Here is a 12,518-nt window from a genome sequence, read left to right on the forward strand (position 1 = left end):
AGACCCCAGGCGACCAACCTGTTCAAAGTGCTTTTGAAGATTGCTGATTATGGCTGATCTTAAAGTCAGTCAATCAAATTAGAGTTCCTTTTTGTTTTGAAACATCAAAGGGCATTTAAAAAAATAAATGAAACAATTTGTTTTAGTAATCTACAGAGGCAAACTCAAAAGTATGATTATCTGCATGCAATAACACTCCTCTTTAAATAGTTTTGAAGAATTTATACATTTTATAAAGAATGTGTTAAAAGAGTGCAAGTTTTCTGATATTGATTTCACAAAAGGACAAATGCTGGTAATAACAACTAACACTGAATATCTAAGTTCAAGCTAAGGTATACGTAACAGGCAAAGAATATGGCTGATCACAAACCGCGATGCACGGGGTGTGCCCTTTGAGAAAGTGAACTAGTTTGGTCCGCATTTCTAGAGTTACTTGGGTAGAACAACAAAAACAAAACCACTTTAACTCAGCCAAGGGTTTTGATGAATTTATTGTTCCTAACATGTAGCCAGGTAGAAAGTAAATGACATACACGAAAGAAGTATGCTGTCGCGCTGACCTGCTATTTTTGGAGTGATGAACGAGCACTGTTGGGACAAGTCAGAAAAACGTCACAGAACGTCTCAATTTCTTTCATAAATTACACTTTCTTATTCCATGACACAGCTTTCACTCTGTAAAACTTTGTCCCCAAAGGAACTTTAAATCTGTTTTGTGCCTAAGACAGAAAGAAAAGGGTGATTAAACCGAATTACAGAGGTGCCATCCTCCCACGCTATGCAATGCTTGACCATTGTGGGAAGAGGGGTGTCTTTGTCAAGGGACATAGATCCGCCCCTCACCAGATGAGCACAGAACAGACGAGCCACTAATACGGACGGAAGGGTCGGGGTAACCACTGCTAAATAATACAGTACAAAGTGAGCCATATGTTATTATTTTAAACATCAAAGAAACCTCAACAACACACAGGTCAAGTTCTATTGCTGTTTAGGCGCACAGGGTCCACAAACGAGCTAGGAAGACTGCTCACTGGATCTCTCTGACTCTACAGCACTGACACTGCCGACATCAGTCAGGTGCATGCTGAGCCATCAATATCTCACATTATCTTTCTTCAGTGGGGGTAGCATTATAAAAGTAAGGAAACATCAGCTCTACCTACAAACAGATTAATCACCAGTTATGCTGTGTTCCTTTTTTGCACACGAAAACACTAGTAATTTAATACTCAGAACAGAAACTTGTTGTAGTTTTCCTGGATATGTTGATAGCTTGTTGGCCATCTACCTCTACTACTGGAAGGTAAATCACATAAATATTCATAAAATTGCTGATGTAAACTCACACTCATTAAATTCAGGCCTAATTCAAGTGAATTAGAAGGCCAAGAAGAGCACTGTTCTGCATAAAGCATCCTGAGAATCTTCTTACAACTCCTAGGTCCACGGCCCACGATGGGCTTACCTTTTTGGCCTGACAGTACTCCTTCTCCATCACTTTTCCAAGGACCCATGGTCTTCGAGATGCACCTGAAGCTATGGAATCAAACCATTAAATTCTTTTTGAAAGTACAACTATAATTATTCATGAAAACATAACTGCCAGAGTCAAAACGGTTTAATGACGTTCTCGAGAGTGAAATCACAGAAATGCATAACAATTTATAAAACAAAACTGAATTCGTTTTACTTTTCAACCACTAATTTTGGCTTCAATTACTCATTAAGTGCAGATGGTAAGTCAAACCACAGAACTGACAAAGTTCAAGAAACAAAAACACAATCTGAGTACAAATCATGAACAAATAAATCTAGGAATTCTAAATTAGCTCAGCAGTGCCACCTACTGAAAGTGCTAACACATGACCTTTTCTGCTACTGAAAGCAGACAGTTACAGACAAAATTTATATTCTAGGTTCAAAGCAAAGCATTGTCTTCTCTTTTTTGGCACCGCAATGCGAACACAGTCAGTGCACAATAAATAACTAATAAGGAGTAAGGATGAAAGACAGTCTCAAGGGCAGTCAGTACTTGTGTGGAGGGGAGATACAAAAATGTGGAAGGAGACACGATGAAAAAGCTAGTTCTCACACGGCAAAGTGTGTAAGAGATTCACCGGAAGAGAAGTTGTCATAAAAGAGTTGATTCCAAAAGTATTCAACCAATAAATTATCTGTTAAGGGTAAAGCCTCTGAGAAGCATAAACCTTACTTGGCATGATATTAAAAAAAAAAAAAAAAAAGATGTCCTGAATAAACCATCTGAAATGAACATACAGATACTACCATGTGATACAAAGATAAAAAAGCTCCTGGACCACAGGATATGGCGAGTCTAGTCTAAGGACTAATAGAGCCCTTCAAGGATAATTCACAATTTCTGAAAAGACTCATCTAACACTCATGTCCAAGGAGTGATGAGGCCCCGTCACGGGCATAACAACACCCTGGTCACCGCCCCCCGCCCCCGCCAAGGCAAGGAGTCGGTAGGCAGCCTTACCCCAACTGGCATCCTGTTCTGTACGTGTACATGTACGTATGTATGCATGTAGGTAATGTAGGGAAGAAGGGAGGGACGGAGGAAGAGGAAAAAAGAGGGGGCTTGAGTTCTGTGGTAAAGTAAGACTATTAAATTCTTTTCTGTGGCACTTGTGAGAGTCTTTACAATGCAAATGTGTGTGGTGGACAGTGAGCGGTTACTAGAGGTAAACACTGAACTCTTCCTGTTCTTAGGAGATGCAGAGTGAAGTAGTTAAAGGGGCAGGATGTCACTTTGCCTGGAAACAAACGTGCACATGCTTATGTACAACCGTGGATCAGTACATTTGGACGTGCACAGGCAGAGGTAATGCAAATGGGGCAGAATGTTAACAGCAGGTGACTCTGGGCGAAGGAATATCGGGCTTTTTTATACTGTACTTATTTATGCAACTTTTTTGGTAAATTTAAAAATCATTTTCAAATAAATCTAAATAAATGAAAAACAAAAAACCTACCCAAAAAATTAAAGAAGAAAAATCAAGTTCATTGTTTTCAACGTACAAAACCAGTAAATTAAGTTGCAAGCTTCTCTTCTTATTCTTCATGGTCACATTCTACGTAACCCACCGCCAACAGCCACGGTGGCGTGATCGTGTGCGGCCTACTTCAGAGGACGGGCATGTGACCATGTTCACAAGCCATTCCAAACGGGAACAGCAAACCAAACGGACACACAGTCTGGTTTTTGAATAAAAGTCTATTTAGCCTAAGTATCCCAGGGTACCTATTCTGTCCTTTTTGCGTTCTTTAAAGATCGATGTCATAGATGATAGTGATATACTAATTGTAATTTAGTATACTTTCACAAAGCTTATTGCCTTTTTAAAAAAATTTAGTGACAAGTTCAATGAAAGAAAAAGGTAGAAACAGGATGATAAACAGGAGAGAAAAAATATCTTATAATTTAAAAGAATTTATTTTTGCCAAAACAAGTAATGCCCTTATAAACAAATGAGCGTGTTATGCTGAAGCTTAAATAGGTACGAGAATTTTAACAGTGTGATTCTGCTGTTGCTAGAGTATGAGATATCTGACCCAACTGCATCAGCAGAATCCAAGACAATAATCTGGATAATGAAGATTTTAGAAAAGCAAGCAAACAAACACCAGATGAGGCAGAGGTCCTGCTGACCCACGCACCTCTGCTGTGATCAGACAACGTGGGGGAAGAAGCTGTCACGTACTCTCCCCGCTCTAGGTTCACTGCTCTGGTTACGGCCGGGACACTTACCGCCCTCCGCCGGCCTGAGGTCCAGGCCGGGCAGCGACTCCGAGTGCAGGAAGTACAAGGTGGGGCTCACGGTGAAGAGCACGTAGTTGTCATGGCGCTCGTCCAGGATGATGAGGACCAGGTCTCCCACCTGAAAACTGAACAAAGGAATGATTTCATCGACCTGAGGAGTCACCTTGATTCTGCAATGCTCAACAAAACATTCAGTTAACAATGCAATAGGAAATTTCATATTTACATGATTTTTTTTTTTACTCTACCCAGGCCCTCATGGGAATGCTGGACATACACAGACGCTCAAAAGCTCACGCGAGCAACCGCCGAAGACCCAAAATTTTTAAAAATAAAATTTCCAATACAATCTACTATTTAAAAGAACACAACCCCAAAAAATGCTTGGGTGAGGGGGAGAAAAAGAATACCCATTATAGTTCATCTAGCTATAGAAAGAAGGTATTCATCCTAATCTTTCATTTTACAATAATAAACATAAATTGAGGGAGCAAACTTAGTCACAGTGGGAAAGAAAGAAAGAGCTACCTTATACTACTTCTCCGGTCTCCAAGCAGTCTCCTCAATTTGAAAGAAACCCCAACTGAACCAGCTGCATGTACTTAGTTAGGCTTAAACAAGTCAACAGGGATGACTGACGCGGGGTGAAGCCAGGAAGGAGGGAGCAGGAAGGAAAGAGTAGGTGTGACCGCCTAGGGTGTCTCAGCTGGTATCGTCTCTTCAGGGTCCTTCAGAACATCAGTTCCAAGTTAATCTAGATCTAAGATAACTTAGTGGGTCCTATACCTAATAAATCATTAACATCACTGGGGAAACTTTAAAAAGATAACAGTCTATCATTCACTAATTATTTATCCTACAATTAACTGCCTGCCTAAAAAGATGTGACAGGCACTGTTTTGGAGGATAACACCTTAAGAAAGGAAGACAGGGCCTCTCTGAGGCAGTTTTGTTTTTTTTTTAAGCTCATCTCTCTCTAATCTTTGAAAAACCTTATATCAGTTTGACCTGACATACAGCTGGTAGATAAAGACTGATACACCCAGCCCTTTCCAATCACTGAGAGAAGATAAAACTCTAATGAGAAGTTAAAGATCAGGAACCGGGAGTGCCTGAGAACTGAACATATGGTCGGTGGATCTATAACAGACAAAAGAGAGGGTCTTATTTATGTTTAAGTCAGTCCTGACAAGTAGAGGAGCAATGGCCAGCACTCGCGAGCTGCTAACAATGCTTTATCAGACGCCCTCCTCCTCTCCAGCAGCCCATGCCAGAAACCAGTACATGACTACGGGGTACTTTGGTCCTGGAGTATATTGTCTATTAAATCATTCAAGTGACCATTTTAACAGCGTATTATGGATGCGTAGCATATCGATAACATGAAGTCTGAGAAATAAAAATGAAGAAGCATTCCAGCTTCAAATATCAAGATTCTCCAATCTAAAATGAAAAAGACTAAGGTGATAAATAGGGTTTAAAAGAGGCGGCACCAGCTGAAAAGGAAGCAGAATCCAAAAGGCTTCAGGAATGTATGTGTCAGTGATAATTAAAGCTATGATAGGAAGGACTTCCAAATACAATCCTAATGTTCCCAAAATAATTTAGAAAAACCTTGCTTTTCAATTAAAAAGAAATGTTAACTACGAATGAGTACAAAACACTCAGCTGACTGAACCTGAAGTTGAAAGATTATAGCCACTGAATTACATTTTCATTGACAATTCAATACTACTCAGTTTGGTATATTATTTTCACAGAAAAAAGCTCAAAATACAAATCAAATACTTACTCTCTAATAGCTATCTTTTCCGAATGCCTTGAGGATACAGAGGACATGCTCTGAGACATCTAGGAAGAGAAAAGTTCACAAAGCTTACACAAGTAACCTGTTCTCTTCTCGATGCATTTACTAGGTCCACACTGCAAACATTTCTTCCAGCGTTACACACATTCACGTCTCTGCCCCAGCTTTCAGGGTCCAAACTTCTCTGCTCCATTAATGTTATTCCTTTCTTTCAACAATTGCTTTCAGTGGACAAATTTACCTACACTTTTACTTATGTTATTTCTTAATCAGGTTTGGCTGGATTAAAAACTGAATACAGAATCATTTTATTTATAAATACATATTTAACCCTAAAAAATATCACTAGGAAGGAGACTGATGTTTTCGAGAAGAGTTTAAAAGCCACTCTTCCGAGCAAGCATTACACAAGGAAGGGGCTGCTCCCCCTCCTCTCCTAATAAGCATCGCAGGGGGACACGACGGGACGGGACGGGGCGGGCTCACTGGTCTGTGGCTGCCTCAGCTCGGCCGGGACTCTCCGCTCCTCAGTCAGGCTTCAGCACATTTCTCACACTGTCACATGACACATGGGACACGGGTCCCAAGGTATCCCTCCCAAGCAGAGTGGGCCCAATTATAACCACACAAATCAAGGACAGATAAAATGGATTTCTCCTTGTTCATAAGTTTAATTCTGACGCTCAGAATTTCTTCCATTTCCCTTTGAACACTATGAAGGGTCTCAATTAACGTTTAAAAACAAAAGAGAAAGAAAACAACAAATAATGACTAGAAAGACCTAAAAGTGTATTCCAACCTGTTTTCAAAATCATCCAGAATAGTCTACATGTTGCCAATGAGAACAAGTTTAATGATCCATTTTTCAGATTGTATTCAACTCTGCTTAGATTTTCTTAAAAAAGTTTAAGCTCTCCACGTATTTGTGACAAACAAGGGCTTAGATGTGAGGAAGCACTGGCTGAACAGATTTGTCAATCGATATGAAAGTATGAGTGACCCGGAGGCGCCGCTGGCGGGGGAGCGGCTGCGCTCTGGATCTGAAGGACCAGACCCTTTCCCTCGTAAGCCTCTCCCCAGCACCTAGTGTATGCTGTGCACCACCTACTATTCTGGGTGCCAGGAGCACAGCTGTGAACCACGTGCCTAAACCCTCGCCCAGCACAGCGTCCACCCCACTGGGGACGCTGCGCAGAGCACACGTGGAGCACGTCTGTTCTGTGCGGTGCCCCCAGTGGCCGCAGGCAACTCCTCCAAGGCTCCTTGAGAAGGGTTTGCTTCACTCACGGAAATAGCAAATAGCCTTCAAACAATTGTTTTGGTGATAAATTCATGATTGACAGTCTGGCAGAGCTATGGAATTAATATGTCATTTTTGCTGTTCAAGTTAAGAAAGGCAAACGCAAGAAAGCACAGATGTGTCCCTACAAGACATTTTATTAAAAAAAAAAACAACTCTAATCAGTACCTTAAAATTTTTCAAAAGTCCTGAACACAGGCCTTAAACTGTTCCTATTTTCTCATAAACTGTCATCATGAGAATTTGAAAAATGAAGCAACTGCTTTATTAACGCAGGTAAGATTGACTGTAAAACGGACACATCAAGCACCGGGTTAGATTCACAGGCTAGAGGAAAAGCCAGGGCAATCGAGAGGGCCATGCAGGGTCTCCGGCAAGGTGTCAGATTCAAACACCTTGAGTTAAAAAAAGAAAGAAAATAAAGCCACGCCGGGCAGGCCTGCTGACCCCACACACCTACGGGCGGACGCGTCAACGAGGGCCGCCTCATGAGGAGCAGTTCTCACCGTTCGCTCACTTAACTAACAGCCCTAACCTGACACCACAAACACATATAATTATGCAATTCTAAGAGATTATAGCTTATTAATAATCAGAAAAGACAATCTGGATTTTGCTGGCTGCTTTTAACATTGTAAGACTGAGGCAGCGCATGTGGTCAGGCTTAAGAGTCAACTGTCATCAATGACCAGCACAGCTCAACGAAAACTACCAGGAAAGAACTAATCATACCACACAGCCTTCTGATCTTTATAATGAAACGCAATGCAAACAGTTTAAATGTCAAGATCAACTGGGCGAGAAGACCTTACCAGTCTCTGATTCAACCGCTTGTTTTCTTCTTCTTTCAACTGTAGTGTCTGCGGGGTGGGAAAGAGAGACCCCTGGTTTATGCTCGAAAATACAGTCTGGGCACTCAAGTCTGGTTCTACTATAAAAGGCTTGTGGGGATATTCTTTTCTAGGAATCCTTTCCAACTGTCTTATTTACTGGCTTAAAAGAGAATTAGGGGCTTCCCTGGTGGCGCAGTGGTTGGGGGTCCGCCTGCCGATGCAGGGGATGCGGGTTCGTGCCCCGGTCCGGGAAGATCCCACGTGCCGCGGAGCGGCTGGGCCCGTGAGCCGTGGCCGCTGCGCCTGCGCGTCCGCAGCCTGTGCTCCGCAACGGGAGAGGCTGCGGCAGTGAGAGGCCCCCGTACCGCAAAAAAAAAAAAAAAAAAAGAGAGAGAATTAGAACAATTTTAGGTTTATTTCCTTAAGCCAAGGATTCTCAACGTTTAATATGCATTAGAACCGCTTGTGGCCTTGTAAATATGCAGTAACTATCTGAGATCCATCCCCAGAGGCTCTGTTAGGAGGTCAGGCCCAAGAGGAGGAACCTGCAATTATAATACTCACGCCAGCAGATGCTGATGAACTTTCACTAACAAGAGCACACGTGCAAGAACACAAATCTGTACAATTCTGACTCTGAGTCCTTATCAGGCAGTTATCTTGTAGGGAGCTAAAGTGTTAAAAATCTTCAAAGCCTAAGCAATGAAAAGTGGTCTCTGAACAAAGATGTGTAAAGTCTGCAACTGAGAAGAAACCCCTTATTACCATTTTTTTCTCTTCACTTCCATTAATCACTATAAAAACCTAACTTTTCTTCATTATGCACATATTCTACTTGTGCCCTATTTTGGAAAATAGTTAATATTTTGTTTTTTGAAATTAATATGTGAAATTCACACTTCTACTGTATTGCTGAATCCTGAACTGTTCCTGGCCACTCAGATCAGAGATGACAGGACTTCTCGAAAGTGACCAAAAAAATAACCGTTAAAAAAGATCTAATTTGGGGAAGTCCCTGGCGGTCCAGTGGTTAGGGCTCAGCACTTTCACTGCCAGGGCCCGGGTGTGAGCCCTGGTTGGGGAACTAAGATCCTACAAGCCACATGGTGCAGACAAAAAAATAAATTTAAAAAAAAAAGAAAAGAAAAAAAAAACCTAATCTATAAACACAAAGTCTGCTTTCAGCGTAAGGTTTACTTCACTGCATCTCAGAGTGAATGTATTTATTAAACCCTGTGTTTCAAGAAAACGATGCACTTACTCGTTCCAACAGCATTATCCTCTGCCTTTCTTCAGAGAGCATGTGGACGTTTTCTCTAAGAGAGAATGGCTTATTTTAGTTTAAGTCTTAAAGTTCTGGACTTCACAGTCTCCAATAAGGTTTTGGAAATGTAACTGCTAATTCAGAGCACTTTACAGATTTAAGGGTTTGTACGAAATTTTCAGAAGCAGCCTGTTTAAATTAGGACACATTTTGATGGTGTAGGATGGTATAAAATTTATACCACAGATCCTGAACCTAGATTGATAAACCTTTTGAAAAAATGAGCAAAACTTTGTGCCTGCATTTTTCTAGGGATAATGTCTCTGAAATGTCAAGCTTTCTCCCAGGGACCATTCTTCTTCTCCGTGTTACAGATAAAACGGTCATTCTTGGGCAGCTTCACCGTTAAAACTAAAAACAAAATGCCACAAGTCCTTGAGTGAGCTGTAAAACTCAAAGCTTCCGTTCACAAAGAAGAAACCGAATCTTCGTAGAGACTACGGAAGTGTCCCCGCGCGTCCACAGAGCGCTCGTCACCGTCAGGCGTGAATTTGCCCATCACGCTGAGGTCGTCAGAAACCAATCAGAGGAGAAAACAAGAAAGACCGTGCAGGCTTTTGTTTCATTGTTTTAAGCTGAGCCACAACGGACAAGTAACGCCGTAATACATCTAAAGTGCGCAGCACGACGGTGTGATACGTGCGCGCTGTGGGAGGAGCCCTCCCTCAGGTTAACTGACACACCCATCACCTGACGTCATTTACCCGCCTCTTGGGTGAGAACACAGCCCTCGCTCCACCCCAGCCCCTGGCAGCCACTCTCCTGCTCTCTGCTTCTCTGAGTTTGACTTTTATCTGATTTTACTTCAGTTTCCACACAGAAGTGACAACTCCCGCCCCCCAGCACGGCCTCGGCAGGCTGAACGGCCTGGACCCCCCGCAGGGTCCCCGCCCGGCCGCCTGCACGCTGCGAACACGTGCTGAAGCGGATCCCCGCACACCCGCAGTGGCGCTCGCACAGGCCGTGGCACGGAGGATTCCCACGCGCAGCTCTCAAGTCCACGGGCCGCGGCCGCCCGGCCAGCAGGAAGGGGCACTCACCGGACAGACATCGTGCTGGTCTCCAGCGCCGAGTCCAGCCTGCCTTCGCCGAGGGCCTCCGGGGCCTCCGCCGGGGGCTCGGGCGCACAGGCCCCATACAGCTCGGGGGCGGCAGCCACCCCCGGGGAGGGCACCGGGCCCCCGCCCCGTAGCCGGCTGACCTCCTCCTCCAGCCTCTTCTTCTCCTCCAGCAAGCGCGCACGGTCCTCAGACAGGGACTCGATCAAATCTGCAGCCCCGGGCGGACGTGAGCGTTACAATCGTTGCGTTTGACACGGAACTAACAATGTCGCATTAGGAAGCGTCACTGACCTTTGTCCCGCTCTTGCTGCTGCATCGTGCTTTTCAGCTTGTCACTGAGATCACTGATTATGTTCTCTTTTCTCATTTTCTCTCTTGTTAAAACAGTATTAAAATTGGTCTGGAACAACAGAACGATAACTACGTAAATTATCTGCATGCAGAGGGCAGCTAGAGCTGAAGAAAATACGTCTACTTTTGCATTTGGTGCGTCTCTATGGGGAGAAGAAAAAGCGTAATTCACAAGTGATGTTTACTGTGAAATAAAAATGCCACACTGTGGTAAACACATTCGATTGTATTTCCCTAGTTCTGTACTAAGGTATGTTCCAATTTAATATTTTGAAAATGAATGCTACTGTCACATTACTGTCCACATATTACAGTCCACATACTGTCAGAGGAGAAGCATTAGTAAATATTTCTTAAATTTGGGGGAAAGAAATAAAATCGCCAACACTTTAACCAGTGCTGTTACATACTTGTTTCTTTTAGTGGATCTCCCTGCCTCTGGACTCTTCCTTCTGTCCTTAGCTAAATCTCGATTCCACAGTCACATTTTGGACATGACTGTACCCCATCTCCTCCTCTCATCTGGGTATCTGCTGGTTTATAACGGCTGGACCTGCCACTCCTCGACTTCTAGGCAAGCCTTCTCACTGCGGATCTCACACATACCAGCTGCCTGCAGAGACCCCGTGAGCCCACTTCCAAAATTAAGAGTCAAAGGTCCTCCAATCAATCATTAATGCCAATGATGCCAGACACAGAGACATTTGACAAGAATGTGGCGTTCTTGAGCCAAAATTAGTGAATTGGTTAAATACTGAGTTAAACTCATTTCTAGCCAGAAAGCAGACAGGAAGATCCCCTCAAAAAGAACATTTATGATATGCCTTTGTATTAAGCCATTGCTCTGTATCATTTATGGTAGAAAATTAACAAATATTTATAATAGTATATTAGTTACTTTGTTTTCATAACCTCTGGCTGTTTCTGCAATAGCAAATGGATTTTCAGAAAAGTTTACACAATTTATAACACACATATCAGAAACAAGACTAGTTAAGGTAAGAGCCAACTAGGCCCAAGTAGCCCTTGTAAAGCTAGTTACAAATCAACCCAAGGAACTACCACTTAACATCCGAACACCACTTAAAATTGGCAGGTACCTTAGGAGTCACCGCCCCTCTCGTTTGACAACTATTAAAAGAAGAACTACACTTGGATCAGATGGCTGGCAGCTTTCCACGCTGGTTCCCGTCTTATTTCATCCCCCCTTAATGCTGGAAGTCTGCAGTTGCACAGGCTCACAGGAGAACAGAGACAGGCCGCAAGGAAGCGGGAGAGAAAGACCTAGCTCACAGAGGAGGAAACATGAAAGAACGCACAACTTCAGACTTCTAAAAACAGAGACCTGAAAGGCCTTTTCACTGACAATTCTTACTTAAACCTGGCGGCTCCTCCCCAGCCCCGGACAGTTCATTTCCTTGGTTTCCATGAAGCACACTCTGCTTTGTTTCTGGTTACTCTTTCTCAGTCCCCCTTTTCCAGGCTCCTCTGTCTTTTCCCAGGCCTTAACATTTAAAGTTCCTAAGCGTTTGGAACTATACTTGTATATTTGCTTTCTGTTCTCTGGTTGACATTTTTTTAAAACTAAAAAGACAGTAAGAAAAGGAAAACTGCACCACACCACATTAAATGTGCACATCAACTGTAACATGCTACCGGTCTCAGAAGCGTATTCCTGGGGATAAAAAAGGGTGCCGTGTTACCCGGCCTGACTTACACCTGCTCTCACATCGGCCTGGCCTGGCAGCCCCCACGCTGCCCCGCGCCCCAGCCAGCGATCCTGATTATGTAGAAATCCAACTGCGTCGCTCCTTTATCTCCTCTCCCACTGTAGCCCAGCACCTCAGCTGACGTAATGCTCCCTCAGAGGGCATCTTGACCCTCAGTGGACTGGCCGCTGCTGACCTCACAAGCGTCAGCCGTCACCACTGATCCATATTAATAAATAAGGGGATCACCAAAGTCCAACAGTATTCCACCATTACCTACTGCCAGCCTATCACATGGATAAGAATTATCAGCATGTAACTTCGAATAAAATTTTAGAGCTTA

The 12,518-nt window shown here is 43.2% G+C and overlaps 1 protein-coding gene across 2 annotated transcripts in view; it reads right to left on the minus strand.

The window, feature by feature from the left end:
* Positions 1 to 477: 477 nt before the first annotated feature.
* RB1CC1 (RB1 inducible coiled-coil 1) overlaps positions 478 to 12,518 on the minus strand; it is a 41,929-nt gene continuing 29,888 nt past the window's right edge. For both annotated transcript variants that reach the window (XM_059043549.2, XM_067017949.1), the window contains exons 16-23: positions 10,407 to 10,515; positions 10,095 to 10,323; positions 8,992 to 9,046; positions 7,710 to 7,757; positions 5,583 to 5,641; positions 3,779 to 3,915; positions 1,472 to 1,542; positions 478 to 722 (exon numbers count right to left, since the gene is read on the minus strand). In XM_059043549.2, coding sequence (XP_058899532.1) covers positions 645 to 722; positions 1,472 to 1,542; positions 3,779 to 3,915; positions 5,583 to 5,641; positions 7,710 to 7,757; positions 8,992 to 9,046; positions 10,095 to 10,323; positions 10,407 to 10,515 — 786 coding nt within the window. In that variant the 3' untranslated portion in view covers positions 478 to 644. The remainder of the gene's footprint in view (positions 723 to 1,471; positions 1,543 to 3,778; positions 3,916 to 5,582; positions 5,642 to 7,709; positions 7,758 to 8,991; positions 9,047 to 10,094; positions 10,324 to 10,406; positions 10,516 to 12,518) is intronic.

Source organism: Kogia breviceps, chromosome 17 (genome assembly GCF_026419965.1).
Source record: "Kogia breviceps isolate mKogBre1 chromosome 17, mKogBre1 haplotype 1, whole genome shotgun sequence".
NCBI classification, from domain to species: domain Eukaryota; kingdom Metazoa; phylum Chordata; class Mammalia; order Artiodactyla; family Physeteridae; genus Kogia; species Kogia breviceps.